General features: G+C 49.2%; 1 protein-coding gene across 1 annotated transcript in view; it reads right to left on the reverse strand.

Annotated features, from left to right (window-relative positions):
• Positions 1-17445, reverse strand: part of GRIK4 (glutamate ionotropic receptor kainate type subunit 4) — a 498718-nt gene that overhangs the window by 329104 nt on the left and 152169 nt on the right. The window contains exon 2 of the mRNA XM_070383202.1: positions 10234-10365. Within this exon, the coding sequence (XP_070239303.1) occupies positions 10234-10315 (82 nt within the window). The 5' untranslated portion in view covers positions 10316-10365. The remainder of the gene's footprint in view (positions 1-10233; positions 10366-17445) is intronic.

Below are 17445 nucleotides of genomic sequence, written 5' to 3' on the forward strand. Positions count from 1 at the left end.
GCTGGGTTCTGGAAGGTGCAGCAGACAGGATCTGCTGAAGGGGAGCATATGGGATATCAGAGAAAGATGGAATCAGGCATGACTCCAAGGGTTGGGACCTAAGTCCAAAGAGATAGGATGCCATCACCATATATGAAATGGAGGAGATGGTATGAGAAGCAGGCTTGAAGGGGAACATCCACAGCTCAAGTTTGGACACATCGAGTTTGAGTTTCTCTTAGACCTCCAAGAGGGGATGTGGAGTAGGCATATAAGTCTGAAGTTATGGGGAGACGTCAGAATTGGAGATGACATTGCAGAGTTGTAGCATCAAAAGCTGCTGGATGAGATCACTAGGCAGTGGGTGGAAAGAGAAGAGGTCTAAGGACAGAACCCTGGGGCACATACGTATTCAGAGGTTGGAGACAGGAGAAGGAAATAGCAAAAGAGACTGGGAGCTAGTGAGGGAGGGTAAGCACCAAGGAGTGTGACCCAGAAGCCAAGAGAAAGAAGCGTTTCCAGGAAGAGGGAGTGAATGCTGCAGGTGAAATGAGTCCTGGAGACAGGGGATTGGATGAGGCCATGGAGGCACCGTGGATGGGAGTGAAAATCTGATGGGAGAGAGTCCTAAGGATTAGGTAAGAGAGGAGAAGAAATGGAGACAGCTTTGCATGAGAATTCTTTTGCAGTTTCTCTGCAATGGGAAGAAGAGAAATGGAGTTTCGCTGAAGAAGGATGTGGGGCTAAGGGAGGTTTTTAAGATGGGCAATCACTCAGATCCCCTAGCCAGTAGTGGGGACCATTACCTCAGGGGAAAATGCCCACGACACTGGAAAGGTAAAGAAGATAGAATCCAGCCTCTCAGGACGCTCTTAAGTTTGTGGGACAGATGGAATTCAAATAAGGTTTTTAAAATGTTTGCGAAACAGGCAGGGTGGACCAATGTCATCAGTGCAAGGCATGCGTGATGCGGTCAGCATGCATACCTCTTGCGCTCTGAGAATTCTAGAAGAGCTTCCCAAACTGGGTGCAGATTCTTGGCTCTTAGAAATACCTGAATTTAAAGCAGGATTTAGGAAAGGGGAAGGAAGATACAGCACTTGATGGAGGAGTGGAGAAGGATGCTCCAGGCAGGGGAAGGTCAAGAGATGGACACAGGGTGGCCTAACAGGGCCATTCCCAGTAACAGGCATCTCTTTCCAGCACTTAATACATGCCTGACACTTTTCTAAGTGCTCTGTAGGTAGTGGTAGTAGTAGTTTAGTCACTAAGTCGTGTCCAACTCGTGCAATCCCATGGACTGTAGCCCACCAGGCTCCTGTCCATGGGATTTCCCAGGCAACAATACTGGGTTGTCAATTCCTTCTCCAGGGGATCTTCCTGCATCTCCTGCATTGCAGGTGGGTTCTTTACCAACTGAGCCACCAGGGAACTCATTGAATTCTCATAAACATATGAGGAAGCAACTACTGTCATCCATGCCATACTGAAGAAATTGAAGCACCAAGAAACTGAGTTGTCTCCCAAAGTCACACAACTAGTAAACGGTGGTGCTCACATCCAAACCCAGGTTAGAGCCCAGGATCCAGCATCCAGCTCTACTTTACGCTGGAGGCTTCCCAGGCCAACCCCAGTGCCATGTGGAACACAGCAGGCTCCATGGTGTCCAGTGAGCTTGGAATGGCCATGGAAGGCACCCGGTGAGTCAGGAGAGAGTGGGCTGAGGGGGGAGGGAAATACGTAAGAGACCCTCTCAAGGGCTGCATCAGGTGCTCACCCACCCCAGTTAGGTTGGCTTTCCTCCTGAATCTAGCATGGTGGCGACGCCTCCTGGCCGGGGTTTGGATAAGGTCCCCCTTCATCACCCATCTGCTGAGGCCAGACTCGATGAGCAGGCTCCTCCCTCTGGACCACGCCCCTCATCGATGTGGGCTAAAGGGGTTCCGGAGCTGCCACGAGCTTATCGGCCCCTAACCCAGCTCAATGGGAAGAAACACACACCAAAAAGATACAGAATGGCTGCTGGGTGACCAGGCATGCCTGCAGCCCTTGTCCAGCCGATATGGAATGCGTGCCCCCGCATCCAGACTAATGAGAGCTAAGTGTGACCGCTGTCTCGCCTGCAGCTGAGCCGCGAGGCTGTGAGTGGGATTCGTGCCTCCCGCCCACTCGGGCTCGCACACACCCAGGCACTTGGTTGAGAGCTGGCAGCGGCCACCGCCATCACCCGCGCATCTCTGACTCCTCAGCAGTGGCCACGGGGAGAAAAGAAACGTCCAGGCAGGGCTACACCAACCGAGCAAGCAGAACTAGTAGGGCTTCCCTTCTTATCCTGCTTAAGCAACTGTGGCCGAATGGGGTCATGGCTTAAATCGGGCAGATGGCTGCCTCCATTCTAAGCTCTGGTGAGTGGCTGTTAATGAGAACACAATGATAATGGGCTGCCTCCCTCATAGTATGAGAACAGACCAAAGGCTGCAGTATTCTAGCACAGTATCCCAGCTTGGAAAGGGTCCTAAAGGTAAGAGGTCCAGCCCCCGCTCCACCCCCCCGCACCCATGATGCTGAAATCTCTGTCCAGCCCAGCTGTGGCCATCTCCAGCTGTGAGGACCTCAGCATCAGAACCCATCCCATCTGTTGGATAAGCATTTTTCTACACCAAACCCAAATCTCTCTCCATGATTTCCACCTCCCCCTGAAACAACACATTCCCCCCACACCCTCCCGCCAAAATAGAGCTAATGACTCAGTCCCCATCCCAAGACTCTTGTAAACCACTTTGCAGGGCTGGAGACAGGTTTTTGAAATTCTGACAAAATATCACCATGCCAGTTCTCTCAAATCATGTATGTCTCTGCCAGGTAGGGCTTCCTCTGGCAGAGCAGCAGATAGTGTGGGTCATCGCGTAGGGGCCATATGAGACCCTGGGGAAACCAGGCCCTTCAAGCACCCGTGAACATAGGAAGGCATGCACCAAAATTATTTGGAAATCAGCTCTATGATGCATGGCTTTGAGTTAGGAAAAAATAACCCCCTCCCTTGTCTCTAATACCACTGCCACTGGGGCCTTTCCGAGTTTCCTTCCGGAGATTCATCCTGATACGCTTAAGAAAACACGATGTTTCCTGCCATCACCGGCCTGTTTGCTTTAGTCAGTCTGATTTCTTAAGGTCTTAGGTGTTGGCACGCTGGCCCTTGTGGCTTTCAGTCTTACCCATAGAGAATGTACAGTCAGAGGGGAGGATGGGATAAATTCGGAGAGTACAACTGACATATATACACTACCCTGTGTACATAGACAGCAAGTGGGAAGCTTCTGCAGAGCACAGGGAGCTCAGCTCAGTGCTCTGTGATGACCTAAAGAGGTGGGATGGAGCGGGGTGGGAGGGAGGCTCGAGAGGGAGGAGATGTATGTACACATGCAGCTGATTCACTTTGTTGTACAGTAGAAACTAATAGAACATTGTAAAATAATCATACCCCAATTAAAAAAAAATGTACTGCGGGACTTTCCTGCAGGTTCAGTGGTTAGGACTCCGAGCTTCCACTGCAGGGGGCATAGGTTCAACCCTTGGTCAGGGAACTAAGATCCTGCATGCCACTCAACCAAAAAAAAAAAAAGAGAGAAGAGAGAGAACACACTAACAGGTTATTCAGGACTCTGCCACCTAGGCTGCCCTCCAACTTGACTCAAGAGGTCCCCTTTGTCCCCGCCCAGATGTCCTCCCCTCTCTTTCCTTTGGAGGCTACCACTCCGCTGCATGAGAGCTGGGCAAGCCACAGACTCCGTGAGCCTCAGACTCCTCTTCTACGAGATGTGTCTACTTCTATCTACCTGGCAGGTTGTTGGGGAAACTGAATTAACACATGTCAGCCACCTGATGTGAAATGCCGACTCACTGGAAAAGACCCTGATGATGGGGAAGATTGAAGATAAAAGGAGAAGAAGGTGACAGAGGATAAGATGGTTGACTAGCATCACTGACTCAAGGACACGGACTTGGGCAAACCACAGGAGATGGTAAGGGACAGGGGGGCCTGGTGTGCTGCAGTCCATGGCTCACAAAGAGTCGGACACAACCTAGGGCCTGAATCAAAACAACAAAGAGCGTGTTATACAGCGTAAATCGTGGCATCGATGTCACCAGGCAGTTGGGAGTCAGGAGTCCTGGCACTGCCACAGTGGCCTTTGCCAACTTGCTCTGCCTTATGGGGACCCCAGTTTGTCTTATCTGTAAAATGGAGCATCTAGGCCTAATGCATCCCTTGCTTCCTCGGTGCAAGAGACTATGGCCAGAGGCTGCAGCTCACAGATGGGCTCTGGAAAGCTTGAGAGAGAGGATACACGTCCTGACAGTATCCAATGCAGTGCTCCTGGCGGAAGACCAAGCCACAAGCAAAGACAGAGGACACTGCAAGGCACTCTGGCCTGGAATACCTTTATAACCAAGCCTCCTTCATCCCTCTGAAGAGGCAGGGGTAGCAGGGGTGGGAAGGAAGGAGAGGAGAGACAGCCCCGAGCGAGCACGCATGCGGGCAGACGCTCTAAAGGACTGCTTTCAGCAAAATAGTTGCTCTCCTAAATACATATTTTGGACACTTAGGGTTAAATAAAATTGGTTGACATTTCTGAGCACTGACCAATATCTGGGAGAAGAGAGATTAGAAAACTGACAGGTCAGTTCAAGATTCAAAACTCATCGTTAGATAATTCATCCAGCAGTTCCTAAGCACCTTTCATGGGCCAGGCACTGTGCTAGACTCAGGAACACAGACATAATAACAAAGACCCTGATCCCCTAAGGTGGTCATTAGGGGAGGGATTTGTGTCCCAGAAAGCTTTGTCCATGGATTCTCTCTCTAGATGACAGATGAAGGAGAAAGCCATCAATTTGTATTTGTCCCTAATGTGAAAGACCAACTGATTGGGTGACTCAATTGGGAAAAGAGATGAAGAGTTACACGCTGATCAAAATTTCATAAATCAAATCACATGATCACATCACACATTATGCAGGGAAACCCACTACTCAAAAAGCCCCATGCTATGTCCTCTGAAAGACACAGCATTCCACTGGTATATTTGGATCTTAGTGGGGTCACTAAGAGTCGGACACGACTGAGCGACTTCACTTTCACTTTTCACTTTCATGCATTGGAGAAGGAAATGGCAACCCACTCCAGTGTTCTTGCCTAGAGAATCCCAGGGACGGGGGCGCCTGGTGGGCTGCCGTCTGTGGGGTTGCACAGAGTCGGACACGACTAAAGCGACTTAGCAGCAGCAGCAGCAGCAGTGTCCGATATATTTAACACACAGCAGAACAGGGTAAGAAAACCGGTGCATTTTATTCCCCTGCTTACCTCCCCCAATTCTCTTATTATCTTCATCTTCATAACATCTGAATGTTCTGTGTTAAACATTCTCTCTGCAGGACTTGGAGCTCATTGAGGGAAACCAATTCAGTGAAAAATGGGAATTGTAAAGTGCTTGGGGTCCTAGTAAGACAGAGTGTCGAATAAATCCAAGCTCTTGCTGCTCGACCTCACAGGGAAACCTTAAACAAGAGATTCAACTGCTACAATAACCTGTTGATGTCTGGCGCCACCCACACTGAGCAGAACTCTGTACCACCCTGATCGAGCCTCTCAGATCCCCAGGCCTCAGTTTCCTCATCTGTCTGATGGACTTTGGGCCCTTAGGAAATTATTTGGGAGTTAAAAACAAAAAAAGAGTGAGAGCCTATAAAAGCAATAATGATTCCATCTTTCAATCCCTTTACCAGATAGAACACAATACATTTTATGTGACTGCTGTGATAATGGAATATCCCCAATGTCTCCAGGGCTGTAGAGCTGCAGTAGAGCAAAGCGGAAAGAGAAGCTTTGGAGACAGACAGGTTTGCATTTCAGTCTCTCTGTGACCTTAGTTATTTAAGCTCCCTGAGCCTCTGTTTCTTCATCTATAACTTTGGATCATTAATTCTGACGTGAAGATTGCCTGAAATATGTGAAACACCCAGCACAGTACCTGGAAGAAAGTGAGGTCTTTCCAAGTGGGAATTATTATGGGGATTATTATTATTTAGCACCATATCCTCAGTTGTTGGCACACAGCAATCAATAAATACTTGCTGAGTGGACTCATGAATGAATAGGTGAATCCCTATTTTTACCATTACAGCTAACACTTGCCTTAGAACTCAATCAGGATCTCCAGTCCATTCCTCTTCTCTCTTTTAAGTAAGACAGATAGATGAACATTTTCTCTTTCTCCTCTTTCTCCTTTTTTTTCTACTTCCTCCAATAAGTCTACCTCTTTAAGCACAGGGAAAAGCTGACTCATTGGAAAAGACCCTGACGCTGGGAAAGAGCAAGGGCAAGAGGAGAAGGGGACGACAGAGGATGAGATAGTTGGATGGCATCACTGATTCAATGGATTTGAGTTTGAGCAAGCTCAGGGAGATAATGAAAGACAGGGAAGCCTGGCGTGCTGCAGTTCATGGGGTCGTGAAGAGCTGGACACGACTTAGCGACTGAACAACAACAACAAAGGCTGGAAGAAACTAAAACAATGATGCGGAGCATGTTTTGAGGGAACCACATCTTGCAAGGATCACAAACCCATCCACCTACCCCTTCACTGAGCTTGTGTGACACACTTGCACACATCAAGTGTGAGGGCCTGTGTCACGTTGTCCATCTCCCTTGGAAGCCAAACTCTGGTGGGAAAATGCCATAATAATCAGAGTACAACCCAGTGAATGATGGAACAGGGGAATGGGAGAATGGTTGGGCAAAGATGATCTAACCCTAGGAAGGACAGGAAAATATTGGGAAAGGAGTCTGAGGAGGAAGGGCTATTTACACCAGTGATATTGGTGGTGCAAAAGGGGGAGAAGGAGGAGGGGAGGGGAGAGGAGGAGCTGGAGAAGTCGCTTTTTTTTTCCAGGCAGAGAAAATGGAATGCAAGGAAGAGATCTTCAGGCCCAGAAGAGGAATGAGAAAATCCCAGAGTAAACCTCCCTAGTATATGGCATATTCACTTAACAGTGAGTAGTCGTGTGGCTAACATAAGTGACCAGGGAAGGAGTAACAGACGGCTAGCGGGAAAGCCTCACATTCATTCAGCTGACAAATACTGAGTTCCTAATGAGTCTGGGGGCAAGATTTGCTAATATCAGAAACGGGATGGGAGGAAACGAAGAGACAAGGACCTTCACCTGCTGTTGAAGGTGACTCTGCTTCCCCAGTGGCTTAGGGAGCCCACTGGTGGGCAATGGAGGGGACACTGCAAGAGGAGTCAGGAGACCAGGCCCTAGGACTGACTGCCACCAGCTCCGCCCCCATGAGCCCTGTGACCTTGGCCAAACCGCCACCCCTGTGGGTCTCCCTCCCCATCTGCGAAATGAGCAGGTTGGAAAATGGGATCTGCAGAATCCTTTGTGGCTTTAAGATATAATGATGATCCCTTTAAGTAATGGAGGGCTCTAGAGATGGGGAGGGGAGGTCTTCTCAAGGCATTTATTAACTTGTGGCTCCCACAGTCATCACTCAGAGGACCCAGAGGGACAGAAGCAAAATCAAAAGACATTTCCAGAAGATAGATGACTGAAGCGGGCTGACAGATGTGTGAGAGTTTGGGGAATTTATGCGGGCAGCTTCACCATCATAAATAAAATCCCTTTCTCTTACCCAAAACCTCATTGGGTCGGGGCGGGGGGGTAAACACCGGACCCTGTAATAGACAATTTGGCTGTATCTCCCGCCCCGTGCCTCACTTGAATGAAAAACAGCAGTCCCAAGGCAGGGTAATGGGCTCGGCGCCTCTTTACAAGCATCCATATTGTCACCAGCCATCAAGCGGGGCTGGAGATGGAGCAGGCGGGACCATTTATCTCTGAGATCCCTGGTCTCTTCATTCAGTCTCGCTCTCACAGCCATCTACATTGAGTCTGGGGCTTTGGGAGGAACTCCAGAAGAATCAAATGTGGAGAGAGTGACCCCTGGGAAAAGGGAAGGAGCAGCAGCCCCTCCCTTTTCCAAGAGGCTCTGGAGGCCTTGGGGGACCTGGCGCCATCAACACTGGTCCAGACCATCGGTGCAGAAGGCTGCCTGCTGCTCAGCTACTTGCGTTTTCCTGACCTACTTCTCTCCTCATCCCTGCCCTACTCCAGATCCCCTCCGGAGTCCGAGTAATTAGCACCTTTTCATCCATAAAGCTCCTGGCTCCCAGGATAACCAAGGAGACAGCAAAACAAGCCCGGGCATTGCTGTTTTGGTTTTTCTTTACTTTTCTCTCTCTTTCTTGACTTCACTCAGCTTCCTGGACTCTGCAGGAGATCAGGCTCGGTCTGACCTTGTCCACCAGCAGGGCCCCTGGCTGGAAATCAGCTGGACGTGGCCTGGCATGAACCACAACCAGCACCAGCAGAGCGGACGGAACTGGACAAGCATCGTTCCAAGTGTGGGGATGGGAGCACAGAGGTCCCTTGGAAGCCCTCCCCTGTCGCACAGCAGGCCAGACAGGGATCTGTCAGCTTCACTTTCTGCTTTCCCTCCGAGGGAACAAGTGTCAAGAGAGCCAAGGCCGCAAGGCGCTACTGATTCCGGCTCAGTCTCTTTCCGCTTCCCATTAGCGACAAATGGAAATTGATGGGTTACCGCTTCATCCACTCATTTAGAGGAGAAGAAAACCTCACAGCAAATGCTGAATAACTGGAGGCATCTTATAAATTAAGCATCTTAAGGATATGAACCGTTTTGCATTGCTGCTAAGCAGAATTAAATTAGGTTTTGAAGTTTCAGTAGAAGTGAATGGGGAAGAGGGAGGAAAGGGTTTGTTTTTAATTCCTTTTTTCAAGTGTGCAGGGTGGTGAGCCAAGGGCAGGATGAGGGGAAGGACTGAGTCACTGGTCCTCATTTCTGATTCCAATTAGCTGTCTCTGGCATATCCATGGAGAAATATGTCTGTGTGCCCACGACACAGCATGGAGCAACTTGGGGGCCTCAAACTTAGGCTCTGTGATGCCTGGCCTGGCCAGAGCCTCCTGACCACCCATCACCACCATCATGCCAATGTCTGGGACCTTAGAACCAGTCCTAACTGCACTAGAGGAGTTCAGGAGCTTTAGGCCAAGTCCCTGGGATTCTATATCATAGTCTTCATTCTAAAACAGCCTCTAACCCTTTCAGGTTCAAGTTTAGGATCTCGGATCCTGCCTTGTGCATAGTATCCACTTTCGCCATCCCCACCCCAGTCTAGACAGAGAGGCCTCAGGTGGGCACCTGCCCAGATAACCTACTTGGTGTTTAGGTGCTTCTAAGGCTGTTGCCTGGCCTTGCCCAGGGGTCCTGCTGTTGGACTGGTCTTCTTGTGACCAACACACCTGCCTGGATTCCTCACTGCTGTGCCCCAGCTACCTGTCCACACTGACTCCCTTCCCCATATACAAGTACACAACCCAGTCCCCAACATCCCACGTCTGTCCCAGGCCATCAGCTGACCACACAGTGTCTGCTGGACCGGACTGTCTGTCCCTGCAGCTGGAGTGTTCTCAGTACCCAGATCACCAGTGCTCCACTGGTGGAGCAACGCCTGCAGTTAAGCAGCTTTGCTCAGTCTTGGAGGTGTTGGAGGGCAGGGGAGGCCGTGGATGTTTCAGGCATTTCTGAACCCTGGAAAGAGCCAAGCCTTCTGCCAGGCACAGGGGTGCTGATGGACCATCAATAGCAGTGCCTGCCTATAACTAGAAGGAGCACCCCCACGGCAGCAAGGGCAAGGGACAGAGCGGGTGGACATATGTCCCTGAAGTGGCCCGTTCTTCCTTCCCACAACCGGGCTAGGGCAAGCAGACACCAAGGCCTTGCCAAGCAGCCAGGTCAGGGGCACCAAGAACACTTCATCTGAACACAGCCTCCAGGAAGACTTCTGGGATTGATCAGAGGAGAGAAGAGATGAGCTGTGCTCTGCTCTCTAGCCCTGGATTTGGAAGCCCCCCAGCCATTCCCACCCTGAGTCCATCACAGGCTGCAAGAGACACTTATCAGAATCTTTAGTTTCATCACAAGAGGAGCCAGGCAGCTTGAGCAGATCATAGCTGTGGGCCTGTCGGCTGCCCCACCACTGCCACCCCTGCCCCAGCCAAACTCAGGAGGGCAGTGCAGGGTCAGATGTGCCTGGCAGACACCTGGGTGCAGGAGGGGCATTGCCCAGGGCTGGGCTGCCCCCAGGGTGCCACAGGGGCAGCGCTTACCGATCCTCAGGGAGTGTGGACTGCAGGCGACCATCACGAGCCACGTGGGAAGCAGCACCAAAGGCGCCCAGACGCGGGGCATCTTCTATAAATCCTCATGGAGCCCTCCGCTGGTCTGGGCATGACATAACTCTGCGGGGGAGGGGGAGAAGTGCGTGAGTCCCCGTGCTGGGAGCCACCCCTCCAGCACAGCAGCCTCCCCGAGTGGACAGCCTCAGTGAGGAGGACTGACGCTCCCTCCCCGAACCCCTGTGCCTGTAGGGGAGCTCCAGGCCGGCTCCAGGCCTTTGCCTTCCCCGCTCTGCCCAGGCTCACAGAAGCCTCAGGTTCTAAAGCCATCCTCCACCTTCATCTCCATCAAATCAGGGGCAGGCAGTGTGACTGTGGCCAAATGCTTCATAGTGAAAAGTGAGGTCGCTCAGTCATGTCTGACACTGTGCAACCCCATAGACAGCTGGCCACCAAGCTCCTCTGTCCACAGGATTCTCTAGGCAAGAATACTGGAGTAGGTTGCCAATTCCTTCTCCAATATAGGCAAAAGACTAGAACAAACATTTCACTAACAATATATCCAAAGTTTCGGAGCACACTTGGAAAAGTACTAGGGAAAATGCAATTATAAATCTCAATACGTTATCACTATACACTCACCAGGACTTCCCTGGTGGCTCAGCGGTAAAGAATCTGCCTGCAGTGCAGGAGATGCGGGTTCAATCCCTGAGTTGAGAAGATCCCCTGGAGAAGGAAATGACAACCCACTCCAATATTCTCATTTGGGAAATCCTATGGACAGAGGAGCCTGGCAGGATTAGTCCATGGGGTCACAAAAAAAGCCAGACACTATTTAGTGACTAAAACAACATACACTGACCAGAACGCCTTAGAAAAATGATACTACAAAGTGTTGGCAAAGATGTGGAGCAACTAGAACCCTCCTACAGTGTCACTGGGAATGTAACTTGACGTAACTGTTGTGGAAAACTGGTCTATTAGAGCTTAACATGTATGCTAATATCCAGCAACTCCATAGGTATTTCTAATAGAAATGTGTGATACACTCACCAGAGACATACTAGAATGTTCACAGGGGCGCTCTTTGGATTTCCCTAAACTGGAAACTACCCAGATGTCCAGCAGCAGGATGGAGGAATGTAGTGTCCGATCACACAAGGGAATACAACTTGGAAATGAAGATGAACAGTCAACAACTCCATGCACCTACGTGATGAATCTCACAGACATAAGGTTGAGTAGAAGAAACCAGGTACAAAAGAGCATTTACCGCATGATTCTATCTAAAAGCAGACAAAACCACCGTGTGCTATAAGAAGTCCAGTTAGTGATGACCCCTGCAGGAGGGTGGTGACCAAAATGGGCCACGGGGCCTCAGCATCTTCTGAGGATGCTGGTGATGTCCTGTGTCTTATTCCAGATGCTAAGCAAAGTGTGCTCAGTTTGTGAAATCAGTCGAGCTGTATATATGCTGATGATAATGTTCACTTTTCTGTATGTGTGTATGTGCATTACACTTGGTAAAGCTTTTGTTTTATGACATCCCCCCTTCCCACGGCAGCTCATGTTGCAGCCTATCCCAGCACCTTGCATCTTCCTGCACACAACTCCGCCCCTCTGCCTGGAGTGTGCTCCTTTCCCCGCACCTTGCCAGGTGCCAGAATCGGGTGCCTCTCTACCCCCTCCTAGCAGCCTCTAGTGGCTCTGATGGCAAAATGTTTTCCTCTATTGCCCCTGTCTCTCTGGGTTCAGCGTGGGCTTCTCCAGGGCCAGACCACTCCCAGTTTTACTGCTGTATCCCTTGAGGCTACTTATACCAATAGGTGCACAAGACATATTTGTTCAATGGATGGAAGGTCTCAAGCCACTGACTGATATAAGGAGACAGAGGGAAATAAAGGATAAAGATTGGAGCAAAGACAACTTTGCTGTTGGCAAATCAGGCTCAGAATCTTTGTCTTTTAGTTCACTGGTGCTGGGACTTCCCTGGTGCTCTATTGGCTAAGGTTCTGCACTCATAATGCAGGGGGCCCAAGCTGGACCATAAAGAAGACTGAGTGCTGAAGAACTGTGGTGCTGGAGAAGACTCTTGAGAGTCCCTTGGACTGCAAGGAGATCAAACCAGTCCATCCTAAAGGAAATCAATCCTGAATATTCATTGGAAGGACTGATGCTGAAGCTGAAGTTCTAATACTTTGGCCACCTGATGTGAAGAGCTGACTCATTAGAAAAGACCCTGATGCTGGGAAAGATTGAAGGCAGGAGGAAAAGGGGATGACAGAAGACGAGATGTTTGGATGGAATCAACGACTAATGGACATGAGTTTGAGCAAGCTCCGGGAGATGTGAAGGACAAGGAAGTGCTGCAGTCCATGCGGTCACAAAGAGTTGGACACAACTGAGCGACTGAACAACAAAGGCAGGGGGCTCAGGTTCAATTCCTGGTCAGGGAACTAGATTCCACATGACACAGCTAAGACCAAATAATGATGCAGCCAAATAAATAATTTAACTAAATATTAATTCATGGGTGTTAGTGCAGGAAGAGATGAAAGCAACCATGATCTCAAGGGAAGCTTGGCGTTCTTACTCATTGTGGGTAAGGTTGACTACGGAGTGACTGTCTTCCCACTAGAATTCAAGCTCAGTGGAGGTGGGGCTGGAACAGAAATCCTGTTTCTCTGTCATCTCAGGGCCCAGAACTGTGCCTGGCATATATTACAGCCTCAATAAATTCGCATCGAGTGGAAAATGAATAGGCTGTCAAAGATGGAAGAACCGTAAAAATCTTGCTAGGCTATATAAAAGTAATACTAAATATAATCGTTTCTGTCAAATGCCTTCCATTTATGCCTGGTCAGCCCACTGCACAATAATTATTATGCAGACCGCTAAATAGGTGTCAGATTAGCCTGTGTAAATTTTATTTGATGACAGAACTATACTCAATCCATGAAGCCTGATGGCCATTATTCATGACCCCAAAGGCTGGCTGATCCTGGAGACCACATGTAAGGACAATGGCTCAGGTCCTCTGCTGCTCTTGGGCAAAGTGATGAGAAATAATCTCCCCCAAAACCTTACAGGAATAAAAAGCACCAACATGACACAAGTTGGTAAAGCAAAAGGGTTTGCAAAATTTTTTCCATAATCTTTATCTTATTTAATCACAAAATAAGTTCTGTTACTAACAAGGAAGCTGAGCTCAAGAAAGGTGCCTAGTTCAAGGTAACACAGCTGTTACTAGGGAAAGCCAGGGCTAAGCCAGGATTCAGACTCCGCTGGGTAGTCGTCTGTCACGTACTTGTTTGCGTATGAGAGCAGATCGTGAAGCTTCTGAATTCTTTATCCAAAAACACAAGGAAAGTTGAGGTCTTATTTTCAATTTATATGAATCTGGTCTTAGAACTTAATGACATAGCCTTTATCAACTGAAAATATTTCCATAATTTAAAGATAAATTTTTTTTCTAGCAATAGAGCATCCAGCCCCTTTTCCCACTAACATCATCCCTAGAGAGTTCCACCTCCACCCATGAGTTATTACCACTGGCATGGTGTGGCTTCTAAATTAGAATCTCAAGCCCAGAACACCTATACTGAGATAGCCGCCTCCTGAAATCTCCACCTGGACGTCCCACAGCCCTCCAGACACACCTAGTCCTAAAAAGGAGGACTCCTCTCCACCGACCCCACCATCTGTTTCTCCTCCTACATTCTCCTTCCCAGTGGATGGCACCACGATCCATTAGTCACCCAAGTCAGAAAGCAGAGAGTCACTGTAGAGTTCTACTTCCCCACACTCCACATCGACTCAGTCACCAAGTCCCAATGGCTCCGTCACTTTCTCTCCATCACCATCAATCTGCTCCAGTCCAGACATCCACCAGCAACAACCAGGACTCTGTGATAGCAGCCATCTCCGTCTCTCTCCCTCTGGTCTTTCCCTCTCCATTGGGTCTCCAGTGAGTGGCCAGAAAAGTGAAATAAAAGTGTTATTCACTCAGTCGTATCCAACTCTTTGTGACCCCATGAACTACAGCCCCACCAAGCTCCTCAGTCCATGGAATTTTCCAGGCAAGAATATTGGAGTGGGTTGCCATTCCCTTCTCCAGGGGATCTTCCTGACCCAGGGATCAAACCCGGGTCTCCTGAATTGCAAATAGATTCTTTACCATCTGAGTCACCTGATCTTTACCATCTGAGCCACCTGAATGAGCATCCGGGAGTTCTTACCAAACTGCGAACTTGATAATGACACACCCCAGCCCCAAAGTCTACCACAGCTCTCCACTGCATCAAGAATCAAAGGCAAACTTAACTCCAACAGATAAACCCTTCAAGATCTGGTTCCTCTTTCTTTCTTTCTTTTTTTTTGTTTTATATTTTTGACCATGCTGGGTCTTCATTGCTTTGCTGGCTTTCTCTAGCTGTGGTGAGCGGACCCTACTCTCTAATTGCGGTATGAGAGTTTCTCATTGCAGTGGCTTCTCTTGTTGCGGAGCACAGATTCTAGGGCACGTGGGCTTCAGTAGTTGGGGCTCCCAGGCTCTAGAGCACAAGCTCAATAGTTGTGGCACTCGGGCTTAGTTGCTCCATGGAATGTGGGATCTTCCCAGACCAGAGATCAAACCAGAGTCTCCTGATTGGCTGAAGGATTCTTTACCACTGATCCACCAGGGAAGCTCTGGTTCCTGTCTTCTTGTCTTTACCCTCAACTCCACTGCAGCCGATCCTCAGCAGAGCTCAATCTCCAACTTGCCTCAGCACCCACCCTCTGCCTGTGCACAGGCTGCAGTCTCGCCCCGTGATGGCCTGCACACTGTGTCTTCCAGGCTCACTGCATTACCTCCCCTCTGAGGCTTTCTGTGATCCCTTTCCCATCTGCTGCTACCGCATCTGGAACATTCCTCGTTAGGACACGTACTCTGCTCATGATGATGCCTCCTGTCTCCCCACAGAACTGTCAGCTGTGACACCGGGACCGTAGCCAGCACCAGCACACTATCTGGCACACAGTAGGTGCTCTATTAGTACTGGCTGAATGAAATCAATGAACAGAGGGCGTCAAAAGGCATTTTCTGAGTTTATGCCAAGATGAAATAAATTCTCAGTCTGACTTGTACGTTTTATGTTTTGTACATTCACTGTAGTTAATACAAACAATCTAAGCAGACAGAATGCTCTAGATCCAGGCATAGGATCATCATGTCGATATATGTTGAAAGGAGGAAAGTGAAAGTGAAAAGTTAGCCTCTCAGTCGTGTCTGACTCTTTGTGACCCCATGGACTGTAGCCTGCAGGCTCCTCTGTCCATGGGATTTCCCAGGCAAGAAGACTGAAAAGGGGAGGGAAACGTTTATTGTCCTTTACTTCTGAGGTTGGGGCTTGGACTGCCAGCCACAGTTCTTACACAAGTTGAGTCCTGCACTGTCATACAGCGGCTATACACCATGAGCAAGTGAGTTAACTTCTCCGAACCTCAACCTGTTCATTCATAACATGGGGATGATAGAAATGTGTCCGTGTTCAGTCACTAAGTCGTGTTCGACTCTTTACAACCCCATGGACTGTAGCCTTCCAGGCTCCCCTGTTCACAGGCTTTCCCAGGTGAGAATACTGGAGTGGGTTGTCATTTCCTTCTCCAGGGGATCTTCCCAACCCAGGGATGGAACCTGAGTCTCCTGCATTGTCAGGCGGATTATTTACCACTGAATCACCAGGGAAGCTCAATGATAAAAGCACCCTCACAGAATCATTAGGAGGAGTGATGCTAAGATGCTTATCCTGTACTTCTCAGAGTAATTAACTGTTCATGGCTATTATACTAACTCTATAAGATGATATTGCATACCACTTCACAGATGTGGAAACTGAGGCTCGAGGAGGATCAATCACTAACCCAAGGTCATGCAACTAAAGCAGTCGTGCTGAAGTTCAAATTCAAGACCGTCTAACCCCATGTGATCACAGATCCCAGGCTCCTCGTTCAACTAGAGTTGAATACAAAGGCACTGGCAGAATTTAAGTCCAAAGCAGGCTGATACAAATATGGCTTCTAATTTCTGAAGGCCTCTGATAGATCTTTCCCAGGCAATTTGAGAACGCTGTTCTTGACACCCTAGAGCACTCATGCCAACCCTAACAAGTGCACAGTTAGGGCCCAGCACGGAAGGAGGCCAGGTCAGATCTGCTGTGCTCCTTAAGGAGGGAACCTCCTGAGCAGCTCCACCCCTTGGAGCCTGTTTCCTCATTGGTAACATGGGGATATGAATGCCTACCTCATGGGGTGACTGGCACCAGGAGAGCAGAGAACATGTAAGAATTTTCCACCTGCATCCCCAGTGTCTAGCACAGGCTGCCCCACAGTGTGAAAGTGTTAGACGCTCACTGGTTTCCAACTCTTTATGACCCCATGAACTGTCCCGCCAGGCTCCTCTGTCCATGGGATTTTCCAGGCAAGAATACTGGAGTGAGTTGCCATTTCCTCCTCCAGGGGATCTTCCCAGCCCAAGGATCAAACCTAGGTCTCCTGCATTACAGGCTGATTCCTTACCATCTGAGCCACCAGGGAAGCCTCAAAAATATCTGTTGAAATTATGAAATAATTCATTCAGATTATAGACATGGAAAAGGTTCTGTGGGCGTGAATTATTTCCTAATGAGTTACTTTCAGAGTCCTTGCCCAGAAAGAAAATGTAGTGTTCGGGTGCAGCTCCTCCACGAGCATGCTCAGCTCTCCTGCTCCAGCCCTTCAGCCCCCACCTGCACAGCACAGGAAGTATCACCCCACACACTGATTGCATCCTGCCCCATGAGCACTTGAGAGACGTGCTGTGGAATCAGACTGGCGGTTGAGGCTTCTGCGGTCTCATCCCTGCTTCAGCATTTACCTGCCCAGGATGTTTCCTGACCCAAACGCCAGAAATCAGTTGCTGTTCAGTCACTCAGTTGTGTCCAACTCTTTGTGACCCCATGGACTGCAGCACACCAGGCTTCCCTGTCCTTCTCCATCTCCCAGAGTTTGCTCAAACTCATGTGCATTGAGTCAATGATGCCATCCAACCATCTCATTTTCTGCTCCCCCTTTTCTCCTCTTGCCCTCAGTCCTTCCCAGCATCAGAGTCTTTTCCAGTGAGTCGGCTCTTTGCATCAGGTGGCCAAGCTACAGAGTTTCAGCTTCAGCACCAGCCCTTCCAAT

Source organism: Bos mutus, chromosome 15 (genome assembly GCF_027580195.1).
Source record: "Bos mutus isolate GX-2022 chromosome 15, NWIPB_WYAK_1.1, whole genome shotgun sequence".
NCBI classification, from domain to species: domain Eukaryota; kingdom Metazoa; phylum Chordata; class Mammalia; order Artiodactyla; family Bovidae; genus Bos; species Bos mutus.